Source organism: Brassica napus, chromosome C3, assembly GCF_020379485.1.
Source record: "Brassica napus cultivar Da-Ae chromosome C3, Da-Ae, whole genome shotgun sequence".
In the NCBI taxonomy this organism is placed as follows: Eukaryota; Viridiplantae; Streptophyta; class Magnoliopsida; order Brassicales; family Brassicaceae; genus Brassica; species Brassica napus.
Window position 1 is genome coordinate 17088457 of NC_063446.1, and position 17985 is coordinate 17106441.

A 17985-nucleotide genomic window follows, 5' to 3' on the forward strand; every position below is an offset into this window, starting at 1 on the left:
TAATAAATTAAAAAATAGTTTAATAAATTAAAAAAATGGTTTAATAAATTAAATCGAACCTTATTGATTTCTCACTTCTTCTTCCACTCGTGGATCTGCTTCCCATAGTTGTCCATTACTTTATGGACGAAGTGGTGATAGATAAAGAGCGTCTCATCGGAATTCCAGTTGAACTCTTGCTGAAAAAAACACAATTAGTAGAAAATTTATATTAAAGATTAAAAATATAAGTAAAAAATTAGAATACTTACCGCAAACTGACGAAACCACAGAACCTGCTTGTCGGTTGGGAAGTGAGTGAAAGTCGGATGTCCACTGTCGAGGGCCGAGTACATCATACGGTTGATCCATGCGCTGATCCCCTTCCCGGATCGGTTGAACCTTAGTAAAAGAACAAACGGTTAATAATGAATCCAAATTTAAAGAAAAAAAAATGTTTAATTACCATGTTTGACCCCGTCCATGTGGATACGGAGTGAGATACGGAAGATGGTCACGACCGGGCTGTTGAACCAACTCCGCAACACGCATCACTCCCGGAGGACCCGGATGAACAGGAGCGGATGCAGCAGCGGGAGCGAGAGGAGCAGGAGCGGGTGCAGCAGAGGGAGATGTATGGTTGGAGCTGTGGGGCGAAGGGGAATCTTGAAAATGGCTGGAATCCCGAGACTGGCTTCCCGTACCACCACGACCACGACGCTGTCGAGGCCGGGTCTGATCATCATGAGACCTGTAAATTTAAAAAATATATTTAATAAATACAGAAATATATAAATTAATTTTTTTAAAAAAAAAATTCCCAAATAATTTAATCACAAAAAAAGATTTATATATATTTAAAATTTTTAATAAATATATAAAAATAGTTCTAATAAACAAAAAATAGTTGTAATAAATAAAAATAGTTTAATAATTACAAAAAATAGTTTTAATAATATATATATATTAAAAATATTTTCAAATCCCAAATAATAGTTTTTAATCACAAAAAAAGTTTTATAGATATTTAAAATGTATTGTAAAATCCAAAAAATTGAATTTATATAGAAATTTTTTTTTGTAAAGTCCAAAAAATCGAATTTATATAGAAAAATCGTTTTTTAAAAAACAAAAATCGATTGTATATACAAAAATCGATTTTATAAATAGAAAAAAAAATTATACAAAAATTCTAAATCAATTCAACAAAACAAATCATTCAACCAAATCACAATTCTAAACCTATTATACAAAGAATTCACAATCCTAACCAATCACCTTAACAAAAATCTATCAAAACTACAAAAAAACCTAACAAATAGAACCTAAGAGAGTGGGATAGGGTCCTTACATGATTTGTGTAAGAAAAGGGGGAGATCGCCGGAGATATCGTCGGATTTCAGGGGGAAATCGCCGGAGAAAAAAGAGAGGAATCGCGCAGAGGAAAAAGAAAGAAATGGGGAAGAAGAAGTGGCTCGTAGGTATAAAACCTAGGGTCCGACGGATATTATCCGTCGGAATTCCGTCGGAATTCTAATTTCAATTTTCGCGAAATATTTGCCCGGTAAAATGAAATTATTCCGAGGAAATTCCGACGGATAGTAAAATATCCGTCGGAATTTCCTCGGAATATTCCGAGGAAATACCGAGGAACTAGTGTTTGGGGTTTCAAAACATCAATTTTTTTTGCCGTATTTCATTTCTTATACAATTGTAATGCATACCATTGAGGATTCTTTGTATAGATGAGCATAAACCATGAAATAAAAAATTTCAAAACTAATTGAAAGTATTCCCTTTACCGTTCATTAAAAGGTATAAGTGTTTGTCTTATGTTGCGAGATTTCGTTCATACAATCGGAAAAGTGTTAATTATACGGTAAGGAACAAATTTTTGTCTTCATAATGAACGTAAGACACTTAATAAGGGTTATATAGGTGTTATTCAAACGGCAAAACGTTGTTTTCAGTTTAAAAACCCTATTTCCTCGGAATTTCCTCGGAATTTCCTCGGATTATTCCGAGGGAACTCCGAGGAAACCCTCTTCTTCCTCGGAATATCCTCGGAATATTCCGAGGAAATTCCGAGGAACTAGTGTTTGGGGTTTCAAAACGTAATTTTTTTTAAATAAACGCATCGATCGATGCGTTTTTGAACAAAAACAAATCGATCGATTACAAAGATGGACCGGGCCGTAAGATTGTGATCGATCGATGAGAGAATCCCATCGATCGATCGAGAATCTCAATTGTTCCTCGGAATGTCCTCGGAAAATCTTGTATGTTTTTTTAAAAACGCATCGATCGATGCGTTTTTGAAGAAAAACAAATCGATCGATTACAAAGATGGACCGGGCCATAAGATTGTGATCGATCGATGAGAGAATCCCATCGATCGATCGAGAATCGCAATTGTTCCTCGGAATGTCCTCGGAAAATCTTGTATGTTTTTTTAAAAACGCATCGATCGATGCGTTTTTGAAGAAAAACAAATCGATCGATTACAAAGATGGACCTGGCCGTAAGATTGTGATCGATCGATGAGAGTATCCCATCGATCGATCGAGAATCTCAATTTTTCCTCGGAATGTCCTCGGAAAATCTTGTATGTTTTTTTAAAAACGCATCGATCGATGTGTTTCTGAACAAAAACAGATCGATCAATTACAAAGATGGACCGGGCCGTAAGATTGTGATCGATCGATGCGTTATAGAACAAAAACGCATCGATCGATGTGTGTTCGGAAAACAGAATTATAAGGCAAAACCCGACCTTTTCTGGATCTAAACCTTAGAACTCTCATCCCCTCCGATTTCCCCTATAATTCGCCCCCCCTTTCTTCTCTATAATCATCCGATTTGAACAATTTTGGGCTCCATTCCACTTGATTTTTCGAGCTCTACCTGATTCCTACACTCGTCTTCACCCTAAGACAGGTATACTCCGCGAATCTCCACATTCTGAAATCCTGTTCTTGAGCATTTTTTTGGGTTTTGTGAATTTCTTATTTCCGTGTTGATTCCTTGATCAAATATGCATGAAACAGATGTTTAAACATGGAATAGAACACAATTTTCTGTGATCAACGAGTTTGAACATGGGTCTAGGCCAACTATGCAACCTCAACGAACCCACTTATCCGGAGTTGGTACGCCAGTTCATAGCATCCGCATACGTCACCCGTCCCGATGATAGCCATCAGGAAGGTTTTCTGGCATTCGTAGTGCAGAAAGTATACTATGAGGTATCTTTCACAGACCTCTGCAGACTATTTGGATTGAGTGCAGAGGAGAGGACATCTGGTCTTTATTGGACTTCAGAGCTGTTGAACTTCTGGGAAACGATTGGCACAGGGGTTTATAGATCTTCTCAGGCAAAGGAGTCACTTATCCGGAGCCCAGTACTGAGATATGCCACACGCCTCATTGGCTCATTGCTATACGGGACAACCACAGCCGCATCAGTCACGCAATGGGAGTTGTGCCTCCTGTACCAAGGTGTGAGGCATTTGCTACCGGCATTTGGAAACTCTACATTCCCACCTGCTACTGCCTTCAACATGGGAGCGGTGCTGGCCGCAAACTTAGCAGGATACAAGGGGAAAGTAACCAAAAAAAAGAGCAATGCATGTGGATTTGGTGCAGTGATTACTCGGATCCTTAGACATGTGGGTGTAGACTGCAAGAACCAGGAGGTAGCACTGGACAGATCGAACAACATTGCTTGGAACTACCTGGATGTCATTTCTCTAGTAAGTAAGGAGTTCATAGCTGGTCCCCACTCGAGGATCCATCGGGATGGTCCTTACGTCTACGTATTCCAGGACCGAGCGAAGAAAACACTCTACTGCCACCTACCTCAGATCGGTCTCACTTCTCTACTTTCAGAGGCTGCAGTTGAGTTCCTACCCCCTGCTACCGCACTAGTAGACAAGCCATCCTTCTTCACGCCAAAATATCAGACCAAAGGCAAGGGCGTGGTTGATGAAGAAGGAGAAGATGAGGCTGCACAAGCCATTCCAGATGATTCACAACCCCATCAGCTACTCCCATCAGACTCCAGCCAGTACAAGCTGCAAGAGCTTCCACCGAACGCCACTTCGCGCCAGCAACAACATTGGAGAGATCAGAGCATAAAGACAAACAACGACATGCTACACAAGATCTGGGCTGCCATTTCACGTATCAGGCCGTGTCGTTGCCAAAAGGATGATGTAGTTCATCGGGACAACTCTCCATCCACCTCTGGTTCGGGTTCGAGTGGTACACACAGGGTAAGAAAGAGGTCCAAGAGACCCAACGATGCAGGAACATCTGGAGCAGGAGACGAGGAGTAGGAGCTATCACCGGCTATTTTATTTTCTTTTCTATTCTAACGTTTTATGGTCTTATTTTCTGTTAATTTTGAACTGAGTTTTTTTTTGGGTTTCTTAATTATGAGTTCGTATTTCTTTTACATGGTTTCTTCGTTTTATTTGGTTGTGTTCTGAGTAGTTTTTAATTCGTATTCAGCTTTGCCTTGCTAGATAAACCAAATAACTATTATCCGAGGAAAGAGGTTATATCAAGTGTTCCTCGGAATTTCCTCGGTATTTCTTTAAAAAAAAAAAAAATAAGTTCAATGGTAGTCTGTTTCCGAGTCATCATCACCAGATGAATCTGAATCTGGATCTTCGTGAAACTCTCCAATCACTGGTTCATCCTCTACGTGAACGACGGCTTCCTCTCCAAAGTCGGTTAAATCGACTACAAGGCCAACTCCAGCTAAATCTTCTGCTGCACTTAAGTTGCCGGATGTGCTTGGTTGTAGTGGGTCTTCCAGCTCAGAACTTCCCTGAACTCGGCCTCTCGGGTTGAGTCTTGTAACAGTAACCCATGGATCATCTCTGTTCCTTACCCGGGGGTACTTGATATAACAAACCTGTAACATTTAGAAAAATTATAAATTAATACACATGATGATGAATCATTCTGAATAATTAACATTTAATTACCTGATCGGCCTGAGAAGCAAGAATGAAAGGATCATAATATTGCAGCTTTCGCCTCGAATTTACTGATGTAACACCAAATGCATCTGTTCTCACACCTCGATCTGGGGTGTTGTCGTGCCAATCACAATAGAAAACAGTACAGCGCAATCCAACCATGCCCAAATACTTAATTTCCAAAATCTCATGTATGTGTCCGTAGTATACATCATCTCCTGATGCAGAACAAACGCCAGCATCATAAGTCGTACTCGAACGTCTCCTCTTCTGAGTTGTGAATGCATATCCTCGAGTACAAAATCTCGGATATGACTTCACAACAAAGTTTGGTCCAACGACCATCTCACGTATCCAATCGTCAAATGTTTCACCTCTGGCCAAACCAGCAGACACCTATTAATAGCACATATATATATATTATATCAATAAATGTGAATTAGTATAAATATGTGATAAAATATATTTTAATTTGTTTAAAGCACTCACATAAGTAAACATCCATCCACTAAATTCTCTCTGCTTCATTTCTTCTAGTTCGTCCTCTGTGGCGTATCTATACTCGAACCGCTTTTCTGCCATGAAAATCCTGTATATGATGACAATAATGTAATTAATTAAGATTTAAATTTCAACTTGTTAAAATAAAAATTTGTAAGCTCATTTATTTACCTCTCATATTGAAGAACGTCTTCGCAGTTGGTGAGCAAATATGTTTGCAAATGACTGCGCTCCTGCTCAGTAAGTCGACGGTCCTTTGGTTTTCCGCTAAGTCGTCCAACATCTGTGAAAATGTCTGGAACCGTAACATGATATGCTGCCCGTTCGCCTCTATCATCATGCCGAGCAGGTCTTCTGTTTTTGGTCTGAACTTCTGCTGGAAAGTAGTACTCGGCAAAGTTTGAAGTTTCTTCATTGATCATCTGTGCGACTATAGAACCTTCCACCCTACTTAAATTTTTCACCATCTTCTTCAAATGGAACATATACCGCTCATACAGATACATCCATCTATACTGCACAGGACCACCAAGTTCCAATTCTCTTGCCAGGTGAATAACAAGATGCTCCATAACATCAAAAAATGAGGGAGGAAATATCTTCTCAAGGTTGCACTGAATCACGGCTATGTTAGTCTTCAAATTTTCAATACCTTCAAGAGTCACTGATCTCGTGCATAAATCGCGGAAGAAACCACTTATCCCTGCAATTGCTTCATGAACATTTCGTGGTAATAGTTCCTTGAAGGCGAACGGAAGGAGGCGCTGCATCATTACATGGCAATCGTGGCTTTTCAAGCCAGTAAACTTTCCTTCCTTTCTGTCGATACAGTTACGCAAATTTGATGCGTAACCGTCTGGAAATTCCACATCGTTTGAAATCCAATCAAAGAACGCATCTTTTCCCGCTGCATCAAGTCGGTATATGGGAAAAGGAGCCCTACCATTTTCATCAACATGAAGTTCTGAACGAGCACATATATCGACTAAATCCAGTCTTGACTTCAAATTATCCTTTGTTTTACCTTGAACATTAAGGATCGTGTTCATGAGATTGTCAAAAAAGTTCTTCTCAATATGCATGACATCTAAATTATGCCTTAGCAGATGATCCTCCCAGTATGGCAGATCCCAGAAAATACTTTTTTTGTGCCAGTTATGTAGTTCTCCAACAGCATCTACCGGAAAACGCTCATGTCCACCGACTTCTGGCGTCCTTTCTGCACCAAAATCTCTTAGTTGTATCTTCAAATCTTTCCCACAAATTTCCGGAGGTGGACTGTCAAACACCCTCTTGTTCTTCGTAAACAAATTCCTACTCCTACGATATGGATGATCAGGTGGTAGGAATCTCCTGTGACAGTCAAACCAACACGTTTTCCTTCCGTGTTTTAGTTGGAAAGCATCAGTGTTATCTTGACAATATGGACATGATAGCCTTCCATGCGTTGTCCATCCAGACAACATACCATATGCTGGAAAATCACTTATTGTCCACATTAGTACTGCCCGCATTTGAAAGTTTTCTTTACACGAAACATCGTATGTTTCAGCACCTTGAGCCCATAGTTGTTGCAACTCATATATTAGTGGCTGAAGAAACACATCAAGTGATCTCTTAGGATGCTCTGGTCCGGGAACGAGAATCGAGAGAAACAAAAACTCTCGTCGCAAGCACAAGTTTGGGGGGAGGTTGTATGGTGTAAGAATGACGGGCCATAGAGAATATTGTCTTCCACTCTTGCCAAACGGACTAAAACCATCAGTACATAATCCAAGGTAGACATTTCTTCTCTCATACGCAAAGTCGGGATACTTTGATTGGAAATGCTTCCACGCTTTTGCATCTGAAGGATGTCTGATCTCACCATCTGTTGAGTGCTCCGCATGCCATCTCATTGGTTGCGCTGTGCGTTCAGACAGATACAACCTCTGCAACCTTTCCGTCAAAGGTAAATACCACATCCTTTTATATGGCACTGGAACTCTTCCACTCGTATCTTTATAACGAGGCTTTCCACAAAATTTGCATGTAACCCGCTGTTCATCCGCCCTCCAATAAATCATGCAGTTGTCGCTGCATACATCTATTACCTGATACGATAAACCAAGACCAGCTACGAGTTTCTGAACCTCGTAGTATGAACCAGGAGCTACATTATCCTCGGGTAGAATACCTTTTACAAAATCAGCAATCGCATCCACACAGTCTTCAGCCAAATTATAATCTATTTTAATGCCCATCAATCTTGTAGCAGATGATAAAGCTGAATGACCATCTCTGCAACCTTCGTACAATGGTTGCTTTCCAGCATCCAACATATCATAAAATCTCCTAGCTTCTGCATTGGGTAAATCTTCCCCTCTAAAATGATCATTTACCATCTGCTCAGTACCTACACCATAATCTACATCCGTTCTAATTGGTTCTTCTAATCTAACCGCTGGCTGAGGTTCGCTAGTACTACCATGTTCATAATCAGTTTCCCCATGATGATACCAAATTTTGTAACTTCGTGTAAACCCACTCAAATATAGATGAGTCCAAACATCCCACTCTTTAATAACCTTTCTATTTTTACAATTAGAGCAAGGACATCTTAACTTACCTGTTTTTGCTTCCGGTTGTCGGTGAACTAACCCCATGAATTCGGTTATACCTCGTTGGTATTCTTCCGTAAGCAATCTCGTGTTCGGATCCAAATGAGGTCGATCGATCCAAGAACGGAAATAATTTGAAGAAGACATATTTTTTATGAATCAAATTCGTGTGTAAATAGAGTAAGAGGGAGGATGAAGATATGAAGTGAATGAAGAGGAAGAGGAGTGCTTGTTTATATAGATTAAATCCTGCCGACATACCGAGGAAATTCCGACGGAATTCCGACGGAAAAGGCTAGTTCGTCGGAATTTCCTCGGAATTTTGTAAAATCCCCCAACGGCTCTCCAACGGCTATAATATTTCCTCGGAATTCATCGGTTTTTTCCGAGGAACACATTGTTCCTCGGAATTTTCTCGGAATATTCCGACGGACTGAGGTTTCCTCGGAATTCCGTCGGTATATTCCGAGGAAATTCTGAGGAACCCCAATTTTGTGTTTCCTCGGAATTTCCTCGGAAATTCCTCGGTATATTCCGACGATTTCATTTTCCGTCGGAATGTCCGTCAGAATACCGCTGTTTTCTTGTAGTGCACATGTCATGGTTCAAAGGTTGTAATGTTTTTCTTTTAATATATAGGAGATTTTTTATTTGTGTTGTATTTTAATTATCATTATATTTACTCATTCCATACCATAAAATAAATGGTTTAAACGTCTTACATATTTAAAAAATAAATTTGTAATTAACAAAAATAACCCATCTTTAATATCATAATTTTTTAAAGTTAATTTATTATAGGTAGTAACTAATTTTACTTCATATTATTTTATAAAAACAAAAAAAAAATATTTATTAAAATGTTTCTTATATTTTTTTTTTTTTGAAAAAGGGCATATGTTTCTTATATTTGTGGGCTACAATTATTTATGATTTTTGTAACAAATACGTTGGTTTTGTCAAGAGTAAAATTTAAGATTTTTAAAATATAATAAAGTCATTTGATGACCAAAACAAAGTCATTTTAAAATTTTCATAAATTATTGTAATACATATTCTTGAAAATATTTAATTCAAGAAGCAAATCCTCGTACTTATTAGAATATGACATCGATCTTGTTTTCCTATTAAAGTTGTTTTGACCTCTGAATCATTCTTTTTCTCTTACCTCCAGGTAAAATTGAGAATTTCTACATAAAGTGAGATTTTTTTTTCTATATTTCAGGATACATAAGCATCTAACTTTGACTTCGACTATAATATTTATATATACTAGATGATAATCCGCGCACATGCGCGGAATGAGTTTTTATAATAATATTTGTTTATTAAATAGTTTTAACATTTTGTAACACCACAATCTTTATCGATTATAAAATGACGAATATACATGTTGGTTTCTTAAGTATATCATCATTGTTGAAGATTTAAAGTATTTCATCTTATTTTAATTATTTTTAAGACTTTATATGCACAAAAGAAAATTAAGTTTTGCGGCTGACACAAATCACCAAAACCAAATAGGCAACATCAATTGTATAATGAGGATTATGTTTTTTGCTCTCGATTTGTTTACTATTGACTCTCTATAAGTAAGTTCATTTTCTACTTGTATAAAATTGTGTTTTCATTCCCGTGTTTGTTTTATTGATATGAGTTAAGTTTGTTTTTTTAATTTCTTCTATGAATTCGGTGAATTAAATTAGTGTCAACTTAAAAAAAATGGACATCTGTAAAAATTAGTTTCAATCCAGATACATATCTAAGAATCAAAATTTTTAAAAAATCACTGGCAAACTATATTAACAGATTAGTGTTCAAATCTAATATATCAAGTTGTTATAAAATATATAAATGCACACTAGAAATATAAATGTCTGTCTAGTATATATTCACCAGCTCGGTCTAAATATCATCTAATTCTAAAACAACAAAACAAATTACTTATTTCACCAGTTCGGTAATATTTGAATCCAAACGGGTAGTATCCAAACCCGAATGTATATCTGAAGATAACCAAACATAAGTATACTTAACCCTATATTTATAGTCTGTCTCTCTCATTTTATTCAAAATATTTATATTAATGATGCTTATTTCTCAAAATTATATAATATACATATAATTATGGACAAAATTATTTGCTACTCACTTAAAATATATATCAAGCTCTTGTTTCTTGCATTAATAAAAGTTCCATCTAAAATTTCAAAACAACAACTAAATTAGCATATTTTTATTTTTAAAGTTTTATCTCCAAACCTATTAACGGTTTAATTTTTTTAAAATTAGAAAAAATAGTTAAAATATATTTTAAATGCAAAAAAACCTTAGACAATGAATCATTTATTTATTTTTCTTCAAAATTTAAATATCCAAACCCGACTCAAAATATCTAAACCCGAACATAATATACCCGAACCCGACTCGAAGTGTAGAAATATCCGAATGGGCTTTATAATTTTATACTGAAATACCCGATACGAACCCGAACGTTTATCCGAACGCCAACCCCTACGATATATGATCATCATTTGTGTCATGCTTGAACAAAAAAAAATAAACCATTGATCACAAAATTTTCAATGTGGGACTTTTCCCATTTTTAGTAATTTATAGTCGTTTTTAAAACTTCGAAATATAACATATAAGAAAAAATCTATTTTTTTTAATTATATGCTTAATGTGATTGTTTAATTTCTTTTAATAGTATAAAATTAAACAAAAAATAGAGAAGTTAGAAAAAATGTTATCAAATCCCTTTTTTATTATTTGAGGAGCATTATTTTAAACTAACCTTGACCTCATGTGTTATTAACCAAATTGCCATTTCTTAGGTGTCAACACTAGAATCACTCTCACACCCTTTAATTAAAAGCCCTCTCCTCATTAGACTAATTACATATATTGCCATTATTCATTACAATATAGCTTAACATAATATATTATATGATTCCTATCTATATAATCGATAACTCATTTGATCATTCATTATCCATTTCTCACGCGGCCTCCTTCGTATTGATAGAATGTCTATTTTATTATTGATTTTTGTAGTCTCCTTAGGTTTCTATATCCATCAAGTAGATACAAATATATTTTAGTAAAAGTAGTATAACACAGGTTTTAGTTCAAGAAATATTTCTCATCTATCTCGAGACGCCTATCATCTTTATGATATATAAGTACAAATAAAAATCGAATATAGCTCGAAACGCCTATCATCTTTGAGAATATAGAAATCTCAAGTATAAATTTGTTTTTGTATAAGTAAGAATGTTCGCCTCACTTAAATGATATCAACTATAAGGCAATTTCAATATTTTCAAAATGTAGAAGGAGCTATATGACTGCTTGCTTTATACGGTTTGTATTAATATTTTTTATTTCAGAAGTTCTTATTGTCCAATGGTCATATGTTAATTTTTTTTATATCAACCTCACATATATAAACTCATTATAGGTATAGTTATATTGAATATATCAAAAGATGTATTAAGCTATAACCTTGACCGGTTAGCTACTTATGTTATTATGTTGAATTTAAAAAAATTCATTAGCCCGCTTGGACAAATTAAATTAGATACCAATTCAAAATTTTCATTGATTGTCGTTTTAAAGTCATTAAGTATTTACCGGCAACTACGGTTGTATATAAAGAAAGTTAGATTATTCTGCTTGGACAAATTAAATTACATATCAATTCTTAATTTTAATTGATTGATTTTTTATAATCATTAAGCATTCATCTGCAATTACAGTTGTATATAAAGAAAGTTAGATTATGTATTCAGATTTTAAAAATTATATCACATGATTTTGTTGTTTAAATATCATCCCGAAATCGAAGGTGATTTTATTACAAGTGTTTTAAAATAAAGTGAATTGATTACATCATTTGTGTATGATAGTATTTACCTAATTTGATCTTCTTTGATTTATTATTATCGTGTATTAAGGCAAGCTTTTAAAGAGGATTAAAGCGCAAGTTTGTGATAATAATTAGTGAATATTTTATATAATTAGAGTGAGATTGATTTCAGAAGATTAATTTAACGTATATAAATACGTAGCCTTGAGCTCTTTGTTATTTCTCTTTCTAGGATTGCAAACCTAGAGTTCTAAAGACATTTTTCACATTAGTTGTGGTTTTATCAGTTTTTTTATTTGTTTCTTTATAATTTGTTGCTTTTGTATATTATTATTCTATTACATATGTTTCATTTCGTATTATCATAATTTTTATTATGAAAGTAATACTTATATTCCTATGTGTTGTTTTATCTTAAATTTATAATAAATTTATTTAACTATTTGTTTACCCTTAAAGATTTATTTCCATATAATATACTTCAATTACACCTAACCAATTACAGTAATAATTTTTTTTAATCACTCATTATTTGTGACTATATATTTTTACTTTATAATATCTATAGATTAAAAGTAATAATTTCTTTTAATCACTCATTCCGCGCAGGATGCGGGTTATCATCTAGTATGTATTATTCATAATCATTAATTGTCATATATATGTTAACCATATTAGATAATTATGTACCTTTTATTTAAGGAAATAAAAAAATATCTTTTATACACTACTAATTAATTTTATAGCTAGTTTAATAAAAAAAATATTATATGTTTATATAGACCAATTTATTTTTTAACAATTCTAAGAATCATTCTCGTGATGATACGTGACTACGAAAATATGTTGTAATGGTCCAGGATTAATATATAGGGGATGAGAAAAATGACCAAAATAAGTTTTATTAAAGAGTAAAACTACATTTTTACAATAGGGTTAACTAATCTAGATTTAGTGTTTAGAGTTAAGGGGTGGAGTTTCGAGGATAGAGTTTTAAATTTAAAAAAATAAAAAATAAATATTAAAATTTTTAAAATAAAAAATAGTTATTTTGGACATTTTCTTTTTTTGAAAACTATTTTTGTGACAAAAACTTAAAAAAAAATATTTAAGAAAATTACCCTAAATATAACTGGAGAAATAAGAAAAACTTTTTTATAGCTTTCTCTAGCTTGGAACCGCTTTAGGAATTGTTAGTTCAATATTGATTATGTTATTTTTGAAACAGATTATATTTCTGTATTTTCAAATATATAGCTAATATAAGATAGTAAATACTAAATAAAGCAAAACCAAGTAAGACATGGACGTATACAAAAAAAAAAGTTGAAATTGAAAGAACCACAAAAAGACACAAGCAACACTAAAAAATTAGAACATTTAGAGTCTAATACATGATAACCAAACAGGTCAAGAAGAAGAACATCGCTACAGAATAATGAAGGCGAGCACCACTGCTTGGAACCCGTCCACCTTGAGTATTAGTCGTAGATGGTCTAGTGACACCGACGGAGCCACCTCCGCGACTTCCCCCACCACTGCTTCTGCCACCTGAAGAACTACTTCGAGAGCCTCCACCTCCTCCACGGCCGCCACCGCCTCCTCCTGCAAGTTGCCTTCGGTTCAAATCTGCCGTAAACAATGTCGTTTTTGTGATTATTTGATGGCGTTTTAGATCAACGGATGGAAGAGAATCCTGGTTAAGTGAACCAACGGCTTCGATTTGCGTATGAATTAGAAGAAGTGATAGAAATAAATGAAGCACAGTGCAACGCATTTTGAGTTCCATTTTGTGTTTACCAATATTTAAGCTTCGGTACCAACACAAAACTATATATACACACGATTCTTAAGTAACCGCGTTTGTGAAAATCAATCGTCTTAACATCATCTTTCTTTTTTGACTATCATAACGCGACTATCGCAAATTGAAGCTTCCTTGCAATAAAAGTGTTACGGCAAGAGTTGACTTTTATTATCCTTGCGTGTATATTTTGATTTGTTCTACCAACTAAAAAATATTCCATCCAGATAATAAAATAATAGATTAGATGCGGGTATATGAAAACAAAAACGAGGTACATGATTGACTAACCTTTATAAAGAAACTTCAGGAATGAACCATAATAATGTTCCCTATTATTTTCGGTCAATAGTTAAATTTTATTTTGGAAACTAATTAACAAATCAATGGAAATGAAAGAATTCTACTTCTACTAATTTTCTAATACTACTATTTAAATATAAAAATAAATTTGACCTCTCCCTCTCCCTCTCCTTCTCCCTCTCCCTCTCCCTCTCGAAAAGAATTTGACCTGAAATTCGTATCTCCTAGGCAGAATTAATTGTCCTTACACAACTTTGGTTAGACGACTAATCATTCATGCTCATTCTCAAAGATCATGTGCTCTTGGAGCCATTAAAGCAGGATCAAAGTCCTCCATGCTCAAAGATCATGTGCTCTATCCCATTGTTTTGATTTTGATCATGCCTCAGCGGCTCCAATGGTCTGTTCTGAATCTAAACAAGTACTTGAGTCAGATTATTATTCGGGTCCTCGGATCAGGTCCGGTCCGTTCTCACCGGTCTGGATCTTTCGGATCTAGCATATTTGAACCCAATAGATATATTTTAGGTGTTCTGATTTAGTGTTGGGTTGGTTCGTGTTGGGTCCGGGTCGATTCAAGTGCTAATTTTAAAAACTTGTTAAAAAATCCGTGCATTTCGGGTTGGAGGTTTGGGTATTTACGATCCAAAAAGCCCAAAAATACTCAAACTTGAAACAAAGATCCGAAAATACCTAAAACTCCAAAAATATCAAAACCCCCCAAAAACATTCAAATCCTGCAAAAATTTCTGATTTTACATAAAACGTGACCCGAAAACCTGGATAGTACCCAAAACTTTACCCAAATACCCAAATTATATTTCTGAAAATATGAAATACTCTCTCTCTCTTTCTCTCTGCGCTAGGGTTTAATGATGCATTGTTAAGACAAGTATGGTGTTGTTGTCATTGCAAGTTTTGAATTTATCATTGTAAAAAATGATTAAAAATATTATTAAAACTATTTTAAGACAACTATTTTAAGCAATTAAATAGTATTTTGTGGAAAAATAACTATTTTAAGCAATTGCTTTTGGAAACAGAAAAAGTATTTACTACACACTTTTGGGACATAGTATTAATTAACTTTCACATTAGTTTCTCAAAATTAAATACTAGTATTATTTTGTTAGAACTCATGTGTTTGAAATACTCCCAATCCGGATGACCTTAATGCATGTCACCATTGAATATATATGAAAAAAGTATATGAATTTTGCAACTGAAACTGAATACACGTTTAATTAGATTGTTTGTTGCATTTTATAGTTGTATTAATTCAAGTCAAGTCACCAACCTCATATTCTTAATATGGTTGCTGAAAGATAAGGACAAAGTAAAGAAAAACTTCCTCACCATTCGCAACGCCAGGTTGTAGAGCAATTTCATTTGTACCAATGGCTCCTAAAAGGCGGCCAAAGGTAGATAACCTTCAATCATACTTGCTTATTGGCATCGTCTAAACCTCACAGCTCACGAGGACTAACGTTATGTGGCTTAGGCCATGATTATTGGGGCTGATAAAAGGGTTTCTTGCACTGTTCCAATGGCGTGGGTCCCATAAAATAGCAATAATCGGTTTCAAAAGTTGTGAAATGAGGGACGCAGTTCGTCCGTTTCTTACAGTTTGCGGGTCCCACTGACACGTGGCTGTCTGCGATTGGTTTCTATTTTTTTTTTGATCAGACAAAGAAAAAATTAAGAAACCCTCAGTGAGTTTTAGGGATAATGATGCTCTTCTATATTTCTATGTAAGATTTGTTTCTCAAGTTTACGTAATCTGTAAGTGATATCATGCATATAAAAAAAAGCAGTAGCAGGAAAACAATAACGAGATCAATGTCGTTGAGAGTTAAGAGACAGAAAAATACACAAGTAAATCAAATAAAAAAAAATTAAACATTAAGATTCAGAAATGATCAATTGAAGAAAAGACTTAGAAGTTAGAATCAAACAAGGGAACAACAAAAAAAAAAAAGAGAGAGAAAAAAAACACTGCGATAAGCCACATATTTATTACAGAAGCATCACATTCTCAACATGGTTTGTGAAGGTTAAGATTGCTTCGGGGCGATAATGACCCATCAATACCTTCCCTTCAATTCCTTTGATCTCTACTCTTCTAACACTCTGTGTCTCTAGATTGTAGTAGAAGACATAGAATGGATGGGTCCAACGACTTCGCGCCCAAACAATTTCACCCGTATCAGTTGCCCAAATTGATCTCATGATCCAAAAAGCTGCATCTGGCAAATGAAAGATATGCTTCGACCATTTCTCCTGCTCAGGATCATCTAGAACCCATAACTGACCATTGATACTACGATCATAGACTATGGCACCTAACTTTCCCTTGTAGTTTATTAACGTCAAGAACCAATACAACTTAGAGTTCTCATCATCTATTTGTATAAACCTAAATTTCTCATACTTAACGTCAAAGCATGCTATCACTGTATTCAAATTGCTCCGAGCTATGTAATACAAAATCCCGTTGATGCATATCCCAGTTCCGAAATTCTCAGGAAAATGCGGAAACAAACATGCGATCTTCCTCCATGATGGTTTTCCTTTCCCTAACGTCAGAACTTGATGCTCTCTAGAGTTAGTTTGTTCTCTATACCTTGCCACAGTCATGCACAAAACCTTGAGTTGATTCTCGATCGGATCATACCCTAAAAAGCTTCTCAAGTCCTTATTCTTTGCTAACACTTTAGGTAAATTTACCTGCTGACCCGTGCTAGGGTTACATATCACAGGAACCCTTTCCATCTTTTCCTTTAACATCTTCCTATCATTTAGATAGATAAACCCGTTGGCGAGTATACAAGTTTCCTTGTACCAATCTCCAGAGAAACCCATATGATAATCTGCTATTACAACCTGCTCATCGCCATTTTGAGGCTGAGGGGACGAGAAGAAATGCCACTTGCCGCCAAATTCGAATGTGAACAGAAGACGCGGCCGAGTTGACGAACGTGTCAGGAATGATTTCGTGAAATATGGATCGCAAAGTAAGGAACCCCACTGCTTCGAGACGCAACGGCATTTTGCAATGGTCTTTGTTGGTAACCTCTTGAGTATCTCCATGATGAGATCGATGGGAAGCGTCTTTGGGTTCTCTCCTACATACGTTGAGGAGGTCGTGGATGATTGTGTGCGGCGTCTGATGATCTTACAGTGATTCATTGGATTGTACTTCTCTCGGTTCATGGCAAAGTTTGTTCCGTTCTAAGAATACAATTAGGACGCGTACAAACTGTATAGGTTTGTCAAAAAAATCATTCTTTTTATCATGCATTAACTTTTCAAAATCTTTAACTTTAGTAATATTTTTCCGTATCTTTGACTTCTATTTAATCTTCTATTTTATTCAACCAGTCATCAACTGAACTTCAAATTTATATGGGAAAGATATCATCCCTTATGTGGTAAATATATAATCCCTTATATATCAAGAGAAAATCAATTTTAAAAGGTAGATTTTAATTTGAATTTTTTTTACAGCTATGCTATGTTGAGGTGGTAAACACCACCAGCCTTCTCACACCATATATTAATTACTGTCTATTCGTTAGGAAAATAACAACATATGTCAGTAAACCTTTATTTATTGTATCATTCATCATTTACATTATTGCTAGGTAATAACCCGCGACTTGCATGGAATTTGATTATTAGTTTTGTTATTTTTAATAAAAAGACATTAAATCTGTTTAATCCGGATATTGGTTCGGTTTTAAGTTTTTTTTTTGGTTTTTAATCTTCTAAAATATAACTATTATTTTAAATTATATTCATTTTAGTTTATTCGGTTAAAATATTTGATTTTTTTTTGGTATTTTTTCTGGTAAAAACCAAAAATTAATATTATTTTTTTATTTTCATGTTATGAATTTTGATAATCATCATGTCGAACCAATAGTTTCATATTCCCTC

General features: G+C 34.9%; 2 protein-coding genes across 2 annotated transcripts; both read right to left on the reverse strand.

Moving 5' to 3' along the window:
* Positions 1-13193: 13193 nt before the first annotated feature.
* LOC106398518 (keratin, type II cytoskeletal 1) lies at positions 13194-13862 on the reverse strand. Its single transcript, XM_013839057.3, has one exon. It carries the CDS (start codon positions 13726-13728, stop codon positions 13327-13329), a length of 402 nt encoding a protein of 133 aa, XP_013694511.1. The 5' UTR covers positions 13729-13862; the 3' UTR covers positions 13194-13326.
* Positions 13863-14086: 224 nt separating this feature from the next.
* Positions 14087-17773, reverse strand: LOC106398517 (putative F-box protein At1g46984). Its single transcript, XM_013839056.3, has one exon. The coding sequence runs from the start codon at positions 17257-17259 to the stop codon at positions 16063-16065; it is 1197 nt and encodes a 398-aa protein (XP_013694510.1). The 5' UTR covers positions 17260-17773; the 3' UTR covers positions 14087-16062.
* Between the last annotated feature and the right edge of the window lie 212 nt (positions 17774-17985).